The 18,483-nt window shown below is 36.1% G+C and overlaps 1 protein-coding gene across 7 annotated transcripts in view; it reads right to left on the reverse strand.

Moving 5' to 3' along the window:
* NFIB (nuclear factor I B) overlaps positions 1 to 18,483 on the reverse strand; it is a 265,009-nt gene that overhangs the window by 8,540 nt on the left and 237,986 nt on the right. For 4 of the 7 annotated variants that reach the window (XM_049896549.1, XM_049896553.1, XM_049896550.1 and 1 more), the window contains one exon: positions 12,409 to 12,497. The exons of the other annotated variants lie outside the window; for them this stretch is intronic. In XM_049896549.1, coding sequence (XP_049752506.1) covers positions 12,409 to 12,497 — 89 coding nt within the window. The remainder of the gene's footprint in view (positions 1 to 12,408; positions 12,498 to 18,483) is intronic. 7 annotated transcript variants of the gene reach the window in all.

Raw genomic sequence — 18,483 nt, forward strand, 5'->3', positions numbered from 1 at the left:
GACCTTTTGGTTAGCAGCCTAGTGCTTTAGCTACTGTGCCACCAGGGTTCCTTATGATTTTCTTGCTGAATGAAAAATAAGCTTCATAAAGATAATAACCTTGTCTTATCTACCCTTAGAAGGTTTGGCCATAGCCAACGTTAAGTAACTATTTCTTCAACAAATGAAATAAATTTAAAAAACTGGTATCATTTTAAACCTGAAATAGGAAGCATTTGTCAAAAACAAAAAAGTGACTCACTCAAATCAATAATCTTTGACAGTAAAAGACAATGTGAGCACCAAGTAAATTGCTCTGCAAAGTTAACAAGGGTCCCAAATTAAAGGGGCTCTAGAAAGTCATTTACAGACTGTATACTTCAGGAAAATAAAGCCTATTTTAATGGCTGAAAATAGGTGTGGCTCTTTAAATGAAGTCTATCTGCTAATGACAGAAAAGAATTCAGGGTTTATTTATTTATTTTTTTGCAATAGCCTTCTTAGTTTTATAGAAGGCACACGTATTACTATTCTTTGGAAAACGCTCAATAAAAATAAATTGATGCTAGTGACTAATGGGACTCTTGCTGCAGTATGCCTAACAAATGTAATTTAGGTATTTATTTAAACCTTTCAAACCTCCCATCGTACCTTATGACCACGTCAAAATTGCAGTGTGCAATATATTTGTCAATACTATTTATGAACCTTTGGGGGAAAATAAATCTCAAACATTAACACTATGCAGACCCCATATAGGAGTTTTATAAGTCTCTTATTGCCAATTTGTAGGTTAAGTTCAGGACTATAAGGTGCAGACATTTTTTAGAGTTCTTTGGTAGTCCCATAGAAAGAACCTGGTAAAACTAATTCAAAAGCTATGATATCGATGTAAAGAAAAATGTTTAATCAAACCAAATAATCTAGATCATTTAAACTCAAAAAACACATTTAATAGAAAATTTAACAGTGCTTTTTATATATCTAACTCACTCTTTCTATCAATGCCAATGATCAGATGTATGGATAAAATAAACACACATATTCATATTTATTTACACATCCAAATTACATATAAAATGCCTAATAGTCTTAACGCATAAAGGAAGTGGAATCATATGGATCCCACGTCCAATCCAGCAATCTGAGCCTCTGTCCATTAATAGATGTAAGCATGTATTTGAAAAAAATCCAAAATCTACTGCCGCTGAGTCGATCCAACTCGTAGCAACCCTATAGGACAGAGTAGAACTGTGCCATAGGGTTTCCAAGGCTGTAAATCTTTACAAAAGCAGACTGCCACATCTTTCTCCCGCAGAGCAGCTGATGGGTTTAAACCACTGACCTTTCAGTTAGCAGCTGAGTATGTTAACCACTGCACCACCAGGGCTCCTTACATTTGAAAGGATTTCAAAATATTCAAGGTCCAATTAAGTTACTTGAGCAATGTATTCCCAGGCATGCATTTTCTTTGTTTTCATTTTAATTTTCATTGTTAAATCATCTTTTTTTAGGCAAACAGAAGGTAAGCATGACTGGAAGATGAAAACACATCTTTGCAAAATGTACACTGGCCATCAACCTTTAAAAAGAAGAACAGAAGTACTTCGTGCAAAATCAGGCGCACATACACAAAAAACACAAAAGATTCTGATAGTCCCTTAACACAAAGCACAGCCCACCCTAATGTCTTCTACTCTTTGCACATAATGAGATATTCTATTAGAAACATAACCCAAACCCAAATCAAAACCACCACTATTGCGTCAATTCCGACTCATAACAACCCTAAAGGACAGGATAGTACTGCCCCATAGGGTTTCCAAGGCTGTAAATCTTTACAGAAGCAGACTGCCATGTCTTCCTCCCTGGGAGAGGCTGGCAGGTTCCAACTGCCCACCTTCTGGTTAGCAGCTGAGCACTTTAACTACTGCGCCACCAGAGGCCCTCAAAAATAACCCCTAAGAGGTAAATCAGATTTCTTAAAAATAATATGTCTAATAACATGAATTATATTTTCACCATTTTTTGAGCAAATGCATAATCTAGCTCCCCCCAAAAAAGAAAGAAAAAAAGCAGCAAACAGCAACTAGTTTGACCCTGAGCAGCACTAACGGTAGGTGACAGTCCTGTCTGGTTTTACACCAATAAAACCCAAATAAGACCACCTCTAAAGCACTGTGTGTGCTTCATTCAGGCATCACTCTTCAAGAGAAACAAACTCTATGAGTTGGGAGAAGAGATCCACCAAATCGTGCTGTTTGAGGAACAGCTAAAGGGAGACAGAACATGACGCTTGAGTTGAAAAGACATGTAAACTTCTTCTGTATGGTTCTGGTGGTCAAAACTAGCACAAAAGGGAGAAACTTTCAGAAGATTACCACCTTGAGGGCCTACTATGAATGAGGTACCATCCTAGGTGTTTTACGTATACCACATCACTTAATTCTCTCCATGACTTCTTGAAATGGCATCATTATCCCCATTTCACAGATGAGGAAGTCAAGGCTTGAAGAGGTTAAGTCACTTGCTCTAAGTCACCCATTTAGACCCCTGATATGAATCAGTCTGCTGATTCCCACGGCCATTTCACTATGTCATACTGTCTCCTGCAGAGGTCTGACTTTGGCCCAAAATTAGAAAGAAACTTTTAACAGAATTTTCTGAAGGCAAAATGGATTTGCTTCAGGAGACAGCGAATTTCCCATGCTCTATACAAACTAGATCATAAATTAGCTGATGCTGCAGAAAAGATGTGCGCACAGAATATGTGGTCAGTCCGGATAGCCGAGTAATCCTAAAATTCTATGTATCTATCTCCTCTGAAAACAAATATAACTGAAATTCTGTTGCGGTAACACCATGGTGAGGATTAAGAGGGAAGAAGACACATACTTATTAGTTTTGCAAACAATTCACAATTTATACATCTCTTATCCTGAATAAATTGGATAAAATAACTGGTCTTTGCATCTACAATGTCTAACCAGATTCTACATCTTTCCACAAAAGGCAAAAAAATTGCTCAGGGCAGTCAAGTCAGCATTTGATAGTTGTGTTTTCAAAAATTATACATTCAATGACTGTGTTTTCTAAGCCCAAAAGAATTGGGCCCTTAGCTTTTAATTCAGTAACCACTTAAGAAAAAAAAAGAAAACATGGCCAATGAGTCGATTGCAACACATAGCAACGCAACAGGACAGGATAGAACTCCTCCGTAGGGTTTCCAAGTCTGTAATCTTTACAGAAGAAGACTGCCACATCTTTCTCCCTCGGAGAGGCTGGTGGGTTCAAACTGCCTACCTTTTGGTTAGCAGTCAAGTGCTTTAGCCACTGCACCACCAGGACTCCTTCCCTAAGAATCATTTGGGACCAAATAAACATATAAAGTCATAAGTTGGGTTAAGAATGACAACAACAAAAAAGGCCAAAGGCTTCATTTCAACTATTAGCCTTAGATGATTAAAACAGTAAGAGCTATTTTAAGTATGGCAAAACTCATTTATTACTAGTTTGTAGCTTATCAGATAATGGATTGGGCACTGGCTGAACATTTTATAAAATGTCAAAATATCCAATATGCTAACACTTTTCAGAGGAATAATAATATCTCCCATTCAGAGATTTTACATGCCGATTTAATCATGAGACTACTATATTTACTCCAAAGATAATAAGTACTCTTTCATGAAGTTTATACAAATATTACAGGAATGAAATAATTATATATATTAACACATACCTCAACTGCAACAGGGGCCACATTCATTTATAGATAGCAATAAAAATGAGTAAAGGCTCAGAAAGCTCAGTGAATAAATAAAATAGATATTTTAATTTAAAAGAATTTGCTTTTAATTCCTTTGCACCAGTTTAAAATATCCCCATGAAGGGAAGTTTTTTTACTTCCTTGGCTAAAGACTCCCAATTTTATTGGCACGATATTAACATGCAAGAATTAGTATCTCCCCCAGAATACACAATAAATAATTTTCCCCTATTAATTTTTAATAGCAAAAAACAAAAAACCTGTGTGGGAAAACCAGGCAAGGGTGAGTAAATGAAGTATTGCTAGAAACTGTACTATCCTAGATTGTACGTGAGTGTATTTGGACTGGCTGTTCATTTCCATATCACACCAAGGGTAGATATTTTAGGATTGTGTTATGTGAAAAAAAATCCTAGCTGAGTCCAGTGGAAAGTATATATGGGTATTTAACTTAAATCCATCAATGTACTAGAACAAAAAAAGATACTAAATATATTAATTGCTAGCACTTACATAGTGGTTATTATTTGCCAGGCACTGTACTTGGCCTATTTTAAAGCTTTTAATCCTTATAACAAACCTATGAGAAAAATGCCATTATCATCCTGATGAGGAAACTGAAGCTAGGAAGTTAAGTATCTTCTTGCCCAAGTCATAAGCTGTAGAAGCCAGGATTTTCACTCGAGCAGTGTGAGTCTAGAGTCTATATTCTTACCCAGTCTCTTCTTTCGTAAAACACACTCTTCTTTTTTAACTGGACTAGAATTTATATTACCCCTGAATTATGGAAAGTTTCTATGATTTAAGGCCCGTATCATTTAGACACACTGAAATTAGCGGTGAAACTCTCAAGTGTAACCCCCGACTCCAAATGTCAGAACAAATAACTATATTTTATTTATCCAATCACAGATGTTTTTCAGCTGGATGGAATATCTGCCTTTGTTTCATGTAGACACACACATAGTTGTATGTCTATAACTCACCCATGGTGTTCTACTTCAGAAACAGCTAGACTAAAAAAGCCCAAACCAAACCCGTTCCTGTTGAGTCGATTCCGACTCGTAGTGACTCTATATGAAAGAGCAGAACTTGCCCCATACGGCTTCCATGGAGCGCCTGGTGGATTCAAACTGCTGACCTTTTGGTTAGCAGTCGTAGCACTTAATCACTATGTCACAAGCGTTTCCATGGCTAGACTAGAACTGAAAAATAGAAAGCATTTTACACAAGTCTTGGGTTTCTCCGAGTCATTTTTCCCATTTTTAAGGATCACTATTGCCATCTGAATGATCCTATTTGCATGCAAGATGATTTCTAATGATTATTACTATTTGTAATAATCTGTATCAGAAAGCTCCCTGGTCAGCTCTTACCTGAACTGCAAAGTACTCTTGTGGTCCCCCTGGGAAACACCAAATATCATAAACTGCAGGTGGCTGGTGGAATTATGCTAACTGCAAGCAATAGCACTTCACAGTAATGAAAGAGAAAAGTATTTGTTTCTTAACTAAGTAGGTAAATAGCCTTCCTTATTGCTACTCCTTGGGGACCAACGGTTTTGAAAATAACATACCAAAATGGTAGGTCTTCAAACCTCATTCATTTATATTCAATTGTTTCAGATGTGCTTTTGTTACTGAGACGCGCTGGATTGAACGTTAACTTTACCATGTGTGAGTGCTAGCATTTTCTTAATAAAATAATGGCACGTGCCAGTGAAAAATTTCTATTTAACTAAGAACATAAAAAAAAAAACAACATAGGACAAGAAAAATCCTTATACGTGGGACCACTGCAACAAAATATAGTATGTACGAATTACAGTTACTTTTCCTGGTAAAACGCTCTCCCAAAAGCCTGGCAGACCCACCATCGGTACAATCTATATACTTAATAGTAACTTTTTTCCTTAAAATTCTTAAATTTAGACCTAAGCAAGACACAAACCCTCTCAATAAGCTAAATTAGCTAGATTTTTTTTTAAATTATGTTTGATCTTTTTTCATGTTTTGAAACTGAAAATAGGAGATGGAGGAGTATTAGTTACAATTAGTTAACTGTAAATTACAGCACACACACGCATACATATATAACAACATTTTTGTAGCTGTGGGAGGAGGTAAAATAACTACTTGGAGCTTGATAATTTGGTATTTTTTCCTCTCTACCCCTGGGCTCCTTTTCAATGCTATTGTTACAAGTGCTACCGGTCCTCTTATTTCCATATGGGATTCTTCAGCAGCAGACAAAATTCTCCACAAAAATAGTGCTTCAGAACAGTCCCTTTCACTGGAGAAAGTCACGGAAGGCATACTAAACTAAGTACAAATGTAAGTTTTTTTACAAAAGCAAAAAAAAGGAGATTCTTTCCCCAAAGACGTTCACGTAAAAACAAAAATCTGCATTATTTGCACAAGTTTATCTCTAAATGACAGAACTGATTTATAGCAGAATTTCGAAGCATAAAATGGCCAATGAGTAAGACACTGAATACATTTTTATCGTATGCCTGCAGCTCTTTTCACACGCGCAAAAAAAAAAAACCAAAAAACAAAAAAAACTTCGTTCACTTAAAACAAAAGTTAACAAGGGAGAGAACACTTTGTAACTTTCTACAATTTCTTAATATTTAAGTTTTTCCCTTAGCTTTCTTGAAATTTAATCAGCTTTTGCCTTTTATTCTTATGTAATTTGTTCTATTTTTATTATACTGATTCAATCATATGCTTTCTTAAATAAAATACGATTAAACATCCACGGTCTGCCTCCTAACAGCACTAGCCAACAGAAAAATCAAAAAAGGTAAGTTAAGAAACGGTGCGTCGTCGTCTGCTGCTAGAGTTGATTTCCTCTGGACATAATGCATATGCAAATACGGCACTTTACATAAAACATCTTCAGATAAAGTTGGTGTTTAATATGCTTCCTTTCATTGCAAAGGGTTAATCAGCAAAGTTTACATTTGGCAATTTTCTGACTCAAGCTCCTCCCTCTCTGTTAGCCCTGCCAAAAATCATCTGATGGGAAACCTAAGATTAAGTTTGTCCTACCTAAGCGAACAAAGAGTGCTCTGAACACGCCACCGGTTTACTGCAGAGCGGGAACTTTTCTAATCCTGCTGGAATCTGCAGCGCTGCTCAGAAAAAAATCACGGAGAAAGTTGTTTTCTTTCCCCGAACATCTTGTCTCTGGATCATCTCATTTTGGTCACACTGCAGACCCTGCTGCTTCCCCCAGAAAGGTTAACTTAAAGCTCCAAACATAATCATGTGGAAAATGGACATTATTGATTCCTATGGTCCATTGTTCCCCTATCCTGAGTCCCTGAAGTTCAAGTTCAATCTGGAATTACATCATGTCTGGTTTCTCCTGGTTACCAGACGGCCTGAGACGTGACCACAGCTACAGAAAAAACAAACAGCCTTCTTCACGCTTCGGCTCCCCTATCGATTCAAACGTAAACTTTTTTTCTTTCTCTCAAGTATGCTTCAAGTATGGAGCATGGTTAATTTAGAGATTAAGTTCCAAATTAGATTATCTAATGGCATCTTAATGGATTGCTGACCCATTTCCTGTGGGATGGCAGCATGCTAGTCTGGCTGGAATACAATTAATTTCTTAGGAAGTGTTCTGAAGAGTTTGCCTAGATAAAAAGGAAACATCATGTTGTGCACATCTTTCTTTATAAATGGAGAAAGTTAGGCAAAACTACAGCCAATCCCAATATATTTTTCAACAGCCAGATCCCAGATACCGTGTGTGTGTGTGTGTGTGTGTGTGTGTGTGTGAGAGAGAGAGAGAGAGAGAGAGAAAATCCCATGAAGATAATTTTTCCAAACAGGAAAATTTTTAGCTTTGATTTCCTAACAGGTGTAGATAGTCTTGATCAGGCTGCAGTAATTTTTTAAACAGAACACAAAAATACAAAAAGCAACACTAGATCTTCGCCCCATTACCAAACAATGGTCATGTTCAATTTTGGCTTTGGTAACTCTTTGTCTTCAACCAAAGATTATTTCATTCATCTACCTTATCAGCATTTCCATCGTAGTCCCAGGGTGGTGCTAGGGGCCCAGAGTGGTGTGTAAAAAGTTGAAATTTTGAACACACTTTAGAGTTGACAGCTGAAAAGGAAATTCAGCAATCTGAGAATAAAGCTCCCCCCAGGAACTCCAGGAACAACCCAGCTGTTGTACTGGAGTTATGTGTCAAGATAACAAACTGAAAGCAGAAAATGCTAACCTAGTGAATTTGCGGGAATAATCTAAGTATAATGTTGAAATAAAACTTAACTCTTAACACCACCTAAGCACATGACCCATACTGCCCGTATCAAACACAGGCCATATATATGTAGATATATACATATATGTGTATGTGCATACACACATAACATACATACATGTACATACATACATATGGTTTACGGTTCAATATTGAAGATTATTTTTGTTTCAGTGTTCACTCTTAAGTCTTTTGGGACCAATCAAAAACAAATATTTATGGACAAAGCGAAGGAAAATGGTTGAAGACAGTGTTGTGCAAATAAGACTACATGCATGAATGACTGCTATTACCCCTTCACTTTTGCTGTTTTCCTCCTAACCAACTAGATCCAAATCATCTTTACTGGCTGCTAAATTTCTCTTGGGAAATCAAGCAACTCTCTAGAATTGCAGTAATAAACGACAATTTCTTACAAAAACATGCATAAAGTAACTACAGAATGAAGTATTCAACTCATAGAAAGGAACTGCTAACACATGTAACATGGAAAATAGCTGATAAAAGTCTCTTTGGTGCCATTCAATTATGGCATCAGCAGAAACACAAAAATCCTTCCAATTATTTCAGTAAAATCTTCATTTATTCATTATTTCAGAGGCTGAGCAAATGGTTTGTGTAAACATATCCTTCAGTAACACGCACATGTTTATTTTAGCCATCTGAAAGCTTCTTCTATGTTTATATCAGCCACCAGACACATACAACCACTCACTTGTGGCTTTGCGTTTTCTTGAAAGGGGTGAAGAGGGAAAAGGAGAAATGAAACAATAAAATTCAGTTTCTCTTTTGCATAAAGCACTCCCTCCAATGTTTTAAAATAACTGATGTTTATATTATTCTTGGATGGTCTTCAGCCTTTCTTTCTCATTCAATTACATTACTCTTTCATATTTGATAGTACGAGCTATGTTCTGGCGATAGTTTCAAGAAAGAAAGCCAGTTAGGGAGTAACTGCTGTATGTGTTTATACCCACATAACTCACACATGCAACATGGTAATTCAACCACATAGGACGACAAAACACAAACACAACAGCTCTTAGCATGAGCAATTCATCACCTATTACCCCTCCCAAGAGCTGAGCCTCTCCTGACTGAAGTAAGTGAGCCTCTGACCAATGGGATTTCACTCTGAGTTAACTGCAGTACCAGACCTTTCGTTTAGACAGGAAGATTCGTCAACGTACAAGCAACTCCTTCATATGTGTGCGTGCATGCGTGTGCGCACATGTACACACACCAGTCCACTGATGGCTCACAAAATTCTAAGGTCAAAACAACAAAACACCTGCAGGGTTGCAACCTAGTAAGTCTGTGCAAGCTTTCCAAAGGAGTCAGCTCTGGTTCCTAAGGGAATGTTTATAAGTTGCGGAGAAGAGGGAGGAGGATGGAGGAAATCTTTCAGCTTTGATTACATATACTTGCACGGCTCTCTGGGCACTGCCATTTCCAGCCCCGTGAAAGGAGCTACATTTCGCATGGCAACACCTCTAGGCAGAAAAGGGGGTGGCCGTGGACAAGTGTGAGGAAAGTAATAGCAACAAACAGCAAACACTCAAAGCCAAAGAAAAGAAAACAACACCAAAAAGCCTCCTTTGCTTTGTCCTTCTCCACTACGAAGTCTCCAGGCACAAAGTAACCCGTGATATTTTCCTTATTCCATTCTGGCAGGGGAGAATTACTTAACTCTCTGGTTGAACAGATCTACATTTCTCAGACATTTTCAATGTACTCAGGTGATCCCAAAGCGATAGCATTACCTGAAGATTTTAGATTATCTATCATTTGCCTTAAAAATAGCAGTGTTACAGACATTTAAGATTTCTTTTCTGAAAAACACCCAAAAAGCATCATGTTAAAAAAAAGCCACAGCACAAAATATAAATTACGAATAAAGTCACTGTGCCAGAAACATGGCCTATTTGTTATATCAAATATGGATTCAACTTGTGTCAGTTTTTGAAAACATTAACAAAGCAAAGCAAATGGCTATCTTATTTGAGCATATTTATTCTGAACTACATGTCACTTAGATTTTAAGAACTCTAGAGCTTCTGTAGTCATGGTATTGGGGCACTACTAGGCACTCCAGAGAGATTCAAAAAATAGCGGGTGAATACTGAACGTGATGTTGAGATTATCAATCCTGTGCCTTCGGGACTAGGCAAGAAAGGGAAGAAACAAATCACTAGCTACCTTCTTTTGAACTTTTGAAGCACTAATGCCATTGTACATATCAATTATATACTAATTAGGAGACAAAATTACTGTTTTTGAGAGGAGGGGAAAAAAGAAAACTAAATAAATTCTAACTTTTTTTTTCTGGCTTCCTGAAACTGATTATCAGGCCAATTGTTCACCAAGGAGATTTATAACAAGAACAGTGCAATCCCAAGAGGATGGGTTTAGTCCTCCTGGTAATTCACTCCGATACGTGTGTGCCATGGGGATTCAGTATCCACTCACCTTTTCCGTTTGGGGGCTATCCATTTTTTACTCAAAATTTAATAGGAACTAGCTGCAGCTGTATTTTAAATCTCCCATAATGCAAATCTTTCTTTGGCTTTCAATATATTTCAGAGAGAATATCCCGTTATAGACCAAGTAAATGTTAATCACTAATTCACAGATTTGGAAGTTCCCACAGCTACAGGCACGTCTACAAACCTGAAGCACACCTCATCTGATTTCCAATTTTGTAAATAAAGTAATGCCTGTACACAGGGATGGGTCATTTCGATGCGTGATAGGTAGAGAATGGAATATAATGAAATTATTTAATAAAATCAAATCCACTGTGTCGTCAGATCCAATTATATTAATTTGTAAATACTGATTAAGACTAAAGAAGATGGTCTGATTGAGTTTAAGGCTGCTAATTAAGAATAAAAAACCAAACCAAACCCAGTGCCGTCAAGTCGATTCCAACTCATAGCGACCCTTTAAGACAGAGTAGAACTGCCCCATAGAGTTTCCAAGGAGCGCCTGGCGGATTCGAACTGCTGACCCTTTGGTTAGCAGCCGTAGCACTTAACCACTACGCCACCAGGGTTTCCGCTAATTAAGAATATTATTAATTAAGACTATTTAAATAGGACACTTTCATTGAGCTCAGCTTTTTTATAGTAACACACTTTATTTTTTCCAAAGACAGCAGTCTTACCAGCTTATTGCAAACAAATCAAAATATGTAAAAATTATAATTTTTTTAAGGTAGATGTTAATCTTTAAAAAGAGGAAAAGTCATATTGTATTCATTTTAGGTAGTAAATTAATAAAAATTCATTTAAGGTTGTAAAAATAGAATCCTACTCATTTTTTGAGTTTTTACCCAAAAGAAAGCAGACACTTAATTCTTTGCAACATTCCTCTTCAGCAGTTTCTATCAGCCAGCATGAAAATGGATAGCCCACTCACAACTGGAACCTGACTATGGACCTTTAACATAAGCACTTTGTAGAAAAGAGAGGATTACAATCACAGCAGAGTTGGAAAATTGTGTTGGTCCTACTTTTGGTGAATTTCTTCTGGGATTACTTCACTCTCTCCAGCAAATTGTTATATATGATTATACCATTGATTTTGATTATTTCATCTGTTGATTTGAATAGTTTGTTCTTTATTAAAATAATATATAAGAAGCTGACAGAGAACTACTTCCTTTCTAACACCAATACATGAGACAATATCAAAATTGGTTTTGAAGATGAAGTTTTGGAATAATTTTCCTAGCCAATGAAATAAAGTCAATCCTCCATTCCCAATGATCCACACCAATGCAGAAAGAGAAGTTAAAATCGTATTTAAGCCAAATTCCTACTTTAGCTCATGGTTCCAATAATCTTTATGGGTGCTGCTAATAACAACAAAATTGATTAAATTGAAATTTGTCTTCTAGTTCCCCCCCTCCCCACAACAGGGGAATAAAGGAAGAATAAAGTGGTCTATAACAAGCAGCAGAGGAAAGACTTAAAATGAGAAGATTCCACAATGTTAAAACCTAACACTTTATCCCCAGATAGCTGAAAATCTTCCTTAAAACTGTGATTTCATTCTTCAGGTCCTAAAACCTAAGTGTCAAATTCGTCCCCCGCTCCCCACAACCACACACATAATACTATAAATTGTTTAAAACATTTGTCAGCACTTAGAAATCCCAACCATCAATTAGCGTATGCTATAGTCCTGAATTAACTTGCTGTTGCATTTAAATCAGAAATACAGGGGGGTGGGGTGGGAGAAGAGGGATAATAGAACCCACACAACTAAATTATTAACATATATTTTCTGTAAAGCTAGTTAAAAACAAACACTATAGCTCATGTAATTTTTAGGTGTAAGTGTAGGGTTGGAAATAATTAAAATGTTACCTTTGCCAAGTAATTCCCAATGTATCCTCACTGGTACTGGGGTATAAATGCCTGCCGTTTTGATTCATGGTCCAGTCACAAATCCTCAGCTGTCAATTGAAACCTAGCAGTCAGATATGGATCGAGCAGTACTACAGTTTTTAGTATTTAAATGAACACATGCAAACTAGTATTGTACATGGCATTAACCTTACTTCCCCAAGAGGCAACTTAAATAACAAAAAAAAAAAAGCAAATCTTATTCTGAGAAGCAATATCCCTACAAACTTTTTTAGAAAAATAAAAGCTACTGCAATACGATTCTCTATTAATTAAAGCATACAAGAGAAACGAGTGCTTAGAACGTAACCATTAGCCATTATTAGAATACAAACTGAGCTGAAATAAAAGCAAACGTTAATGTTCGATAGAGAGATATATTTTAGAAAGAAAATAAAAATGCTTTCTTTTTTCCTATGCAACATACCAGATAACCTGCACTCAGGTCAAATAATCAATAGCTTTTAAGCATGCAGTTTGCAAAACACAGAAGACATGCAGTTTAGAGGAGAAATGCCCCACCCTTCAACCATCCTCCCTGAGTGGTGTTTACAACTCTCAAGGTATTGAACAGTTTTTAGATGTTTACTAATGCTGTTTTACTCAAAGTGGCATTGTTTAGAAAGAGTTGGTAAAGATTTCTACTCTTATTTTTGACTCAGAGTAATGGCATTTAAAATACTTTATTACATCTGAATACAGTGAGGAATGCATTGAATACAAGCTGAAACAAATTCTTCCCAGATCACCGAATCTTCAGCTCTGCCCTTCAGAGAATGTTCCAGTAACCCTATCCAGTTCTGTTTGGTTAACAGCTGCCCTACAGTGCTAGCAGATTTATTGAAAAGATATATTGCTTATTTTTATGCTTAAGAAAGTAAACTTATCTGGCTTTGGGGGGAAAAACACGCTAGAAAATCATGGTTTTTAAACCTTTAGATAGCCATACTGTAAATTAACTGCATCTTGCCTGGAGTAGCATTTTTCATTGAAAAGATGACTTATTCACAGCAATTCATTGAGCACTGTTTGCTGCTTTTCAGTGAGATTATCTAGAAGATGATGACTGCAGCCAAAGTGCCTTGCAACTTGGATAAGTTACTTTAATCTTTTTTTTTTTTTTTATAGTGTTACATCTTTAAAAATCGGTTATTTGGGATGCAGAATCTTTGCTTTTCCTTTCAGACTTTGGAATTTCTGTTTCTGCACACTCTTCATAAGGGATAGTGATTCTGGGGTCTTAGAGTGACAGTGCTTCATTTTTCTACAGATCTATGTAGAAACTTTCTAAAATATGTGTTTTAATTATACTGATATTTCTGGTAAAAGTACTTTTATACTTTAAGAACTGAAAAAGAAATGATTTCATATATATAGACGGATTGGTAGATAGGTAGATATGGGACTCAGATGACAGAGATGCAGCTCAGGATATTTCTCATAAAGAAGCCATAAATCAGTAAATATATTAAATAGTAAAGAAAACTATTCTTAAAATGCATCCTAATACTTGCATAAAGGATAAAATGCATCCCTGATGAGTTTTAAATCAAACAGATGACACTGATTATTTTAAAGTACATTTGCTGAGAGTCTAGAGTGGGGGAAGCAACAGGGTAAAACTTTAAAAATGTTCTCAAAATGGGTCATCTAACCAGAAATTCAATGTGATGGGTCAATTGAAAAAAAAAAAATTTTTTTTTTTTTTAAAGCAGCAAAGTGAACCAGTTGTTTCTTTTAAAATGCATGAAAAGAAAAAAATAGTATTTATGACAACAATCAACAAAAACAGTTCAAGAAACCTGATTTTCTATGAAGATGACCTTAAAAAAGACCTTAGGGGCCATTTATTGATTCTGCCCTTGTCAATGAAAATGCTGGTTTTGAATCAACTGAATAATTCTCGAAAACGGAGGCGTATGCTTAGGCCTAACCGTTGCTAATTCTGTTAATGATTAACTTCAGGTTAGTGTTCCCAGGAATCTCAGTTTAGATTTTAGAAGTTTTCAGGCAGAAAATATACTTTCACGAGGCCAGGTGAACCTAAACATCCCTCGCTGATTCGCTTCATACGCAGACAACTACAGGAACACAATGTCTGCTTGGTAGGAAGCATGTTAACTCGGGTTAGCTTTTTGTTGTTGATGTTGCTGTTGTGTACTTTTGTTTATTTTTACCACCACCACCTCTCCCCTCCCCAAATGTTGAGTGGACTATCTTTGACCACATGCTGGACACTTAAGATCAACATTTTTTTTCCACTTTTCTTGTGTAAAAATAGTCTCAAAGAGGGTAAACCTAAATTACGACTATTCATTTTCATTTCTAGTAAAGATATATGCAATAGGAATATTTTCCAGCAAACAGAAAAATATGCTTAAATACGTACAAAATGATCACTGAATATACATAGCAATAACTTGATGTCAGAAAAATTGGGAGGGTACTAATTAGCACTGAATTAATTTCCTTTTGATGAGTGAAAATATAAAATATAATTTTAATCCTAATCATCTATTTAGAATATGAACAAGCCTTATCAACATTTACAAAATTCTGAGGCACATGTGCTTATACAGGCTTGTATGCTGTAACTTACTTTAGCCAGGTTACTTGACAAAAGTCTCTCTCTTCATTTAAAAACCTTTAAATTAATAAACCTTCTGATGAAGTGAAATTTTAAGGGTGATGGTATGGATGGAAAAAAAAAAATCAAATAATTAAAATGGAAACCACCTGTTCACCAGGTTTCTATGATAGTAATTCCTAAGAACAGCAATTCCTAGGGATCCTGTTGGACCAAGATAGTCCTGACTCAGCATAATTTGAATAGGCTCTAATAATGAAAGGTGAATATTAGGTATATTTACGCTTCTTTTGGGAAATGTTAAATATTCATGATATTAGTGTCATTCAGCGTTCCTAATAAAAAAGGATTTTACTTTCGATAATAGGTAATTGTCTTATAACCTCCGTTTCTGTCCTGTAAGAGTCTGGATTAGATAATTCAAGTGTCAATTCTTTTTTTAATTCAATCTAAAACCTTTATTTTAATGTGATACACAAATACGTGTTTTTCATTTCCATAAAAATTTCCTAAGCTCAAAACTTCAATAACACTGTGATGACTTCCACCAAATATTTTCCTGTAAAAAATAGGAAATTATTTTCCCCAATGGGAGTCACATTTAAAACACTAGTTGTGAATTCATTTAGAAATTCAGTCTGTTAAAGACATTTGTATATGGAGGTGGTGAGTAATTATTATTTTTGTAACCATCTTGACTCTTTGATAGATCTGATCAGACACATACCCCTACACAACTGCACAGGCATATAAACCAAGTTAATTCTTTCATTGTTAAGACCCTACCAATATGAAATTATATCCTGTTTAGAAAATTAAGGCAGAAATGACATTAAAACAAGTCTATACGGAATTAGAAAAACAAACAAAAGGTGAGGGGAGTAAGATTCTCTTCCAAAAAGCTGTGGATAAAGGGGAAAGGTTGAAATAGTCCAAACAGGTAAAAATGAAGGTGCCCTGGTGGTTCAACAGTTAAGGGCTTGGCTGCTAACCGAAAGGTTGATAGCTCAAACTTACCCAGCAGCTCCAAGAGAGAAAGACCTGGTGATCTGCTCCTATAAAGACTACAACCTAGAAAACCCTATGGGGCAGTTCTACCCTGTCATGCGGGGTCAATATGAGTTGGAAGCAACTTTTTTTTTTAATGACAATAATTTCTACTGCAGATGTTCTTGGGGTGGGGTTCCATAATATCTCTGGAATGAGAACCTTGTTCCTGGCCCAACTCAAATGAGCTTGTTTCCAAAAAATAAAGATGGGAACTGTCTGGCTTCCCTCAGAAATCTGCACGGGAAAACACCTAAAATCCAGACACCTCATATTTGGATCATTCTCCTTTCCTACACTACTCTTAAATAGTCATGTAAGGAGCTAATAGCCAGAAAGAATCAATACTGTTTGTGTCTTCTGAGTACGAGCTCGTTTGCTCAAATGAGGGCCCTCCACTGTTATTAACAGGGACTTTTGTTAAATGCATAGCAATTAGCTTAGGGAACAAAAGACAGAAGGTAAGCAAAATGTCCTCCTTTGCTAGGCTCAGCAAACAGACTCATGTACTAACAGTGCCTCGTGATGACAACAGCTCTCAGTTGTACCAATAAACCATTAAACTGTAAACAGGGTAATCAACAAGGCAAATTTACTTTTTCACTTTTTTTAAGCACACAGTAACCCTCAGGGGGACATCTTGAAAGGTGTGTTTTACGTTCTCTTGGATTTTTTCATTGCTCCAGAACTGCCTCAAGAAAATAGATTTGGGAAGAGGGTAGAGGTGGGGTTGGAGGAGACTTAGAACCATTAGCACTCCAATATTTATACTTTCCTCTTAACTCTTAGATTAATAGAATTTTATTACTATTATTAATTGTCTGCCATGGAACAAATAAAATGGTCTCTGTATGAATGATAGGTAACCTTACGACACCAGCAATATGCTCAGAATGAAATTATGTATTAAAAGTGTGACTTTAAATAAGAAAAAAAGAATGTTTAAGATTGTCCTACTACCTTAAAGTTACTTCCAATGTCAATTTCTGAAACCCATGTTTCCTGATATTTAATTAGCACATTAGCACAAAATTAAGTAAAACTGGTACGCATAGTCCATGAACTAAATAAACACAAAAAAAAGAAAATTAGCTGCCATGGAGTCGATTCTGACTCATGCAGACCCTCTTTGTGCGAGTAGAATTGTACTCCACAGGATTTTCAGTGGCTCCTTTTTCAGGAATAGATCACTAGGCTTTTCTTCCAAGGTGCCTCTGGGTTGACTTGAACCTCCAACCTTTTGGTTAGCAGCCAAATACATTAACCATGTGCACCACTCAGGGACTCCTTACTGACCATAAACCATAATATTAGAAAATGAAAGTTTTACTAGGAGACTACTTTAACTTGTAAAATTCAAAGTTTCCAGGGAACTTGGAGATCATGAAGTCCAACCTCATCATTTTCCTTTTCAAGATAAGGGAAAAGGAGAGCAAAATTTAAGGACCTGACAAAGGTTAAACATGCTCGGTTCTTGCCAGCACTAAAACCCAAACCTCCTGACTCCTAATCTCTGGTTCTTACTCACTAAACCAGTTGGCCTGTCATTTTTCTTTTCCTACCTTATCCTTCAATTGCAGCCCAAGAATATTTAAGGCTAAAATATCTGCAGAGGTAACCTTCAGACTTTTCTCTACTTCCCTGATTTAACTTAGATGATTTTAAGTTAAATTTTCAGAAAGGAAGGTCAATTTTCCCTTGTGCTTTTGTTGACTGAAGTGTAAGTTTCCATTAGACATAATTTCATTTTTACATTAACTGAAATAGCTTATCTGATGTTATCCTTTGCTAACCAGTAAAGATAAGTGAATAAGTGAATGAATGATAAAAAAACAGATCACGGAAGGCATTTTTTTTTTTTTAAATCTAGTCTAAAAGCTAAACATTTGCACAGCCATTATTTTGACTGAAATTTCCTTTAAATGTGTTTCCTTCCCAGCTTGCATATGTGAAAAATGACCTCTTATCCATTTACATACCTACCCAGAAGTCATGTGATGTGGTTTTACGTCAAGCTGTCAATTATGATAACGGACACAATAAGAACAGCCCTCCTGTTGATAGCCTGCTTCCTGACCTTATTGAAAAGCTTTGTTGATAGTCCACTTGTGTCCTTTCAATTGCTTGCCTCTAATAAAGGACTACCTTTCCAGTGATTTTCATGTACCAAGCTTTGGCTTTGCTATTTGCCAGGACAAATATTATAAAAGGATTTCAACTAATATCTTACTTTAAAAAAAAAAAAAAAAAATTCCTACAGAGGGAATTCCTTAAAAAGGCCATTTTTTGGTAACAGAATTTTTCAGTGTAATGAAAAGTACTTTCGAACTTTAGTTTTAAAATTCTATCAAGAAAAGAGTTAAGAAAATTTCTATATAAGGTAGCCCAGTCATTGATATTGA

Source organism: Elephas maximus, chromosome 9 (genome assembly GCF_024166365.1).
Source record: "Elephas maximus indicus isolate mEleMax1 chromosome 9, mEleMax1 primary haplotype, whole genome shotgun sequence".
Classification (NCBI taxonomy): Eukaryota; Metazoa; Chordata; class Mammalia; order Proboscidea; family Elephantidae; genus Elephas; species Elephas maximus.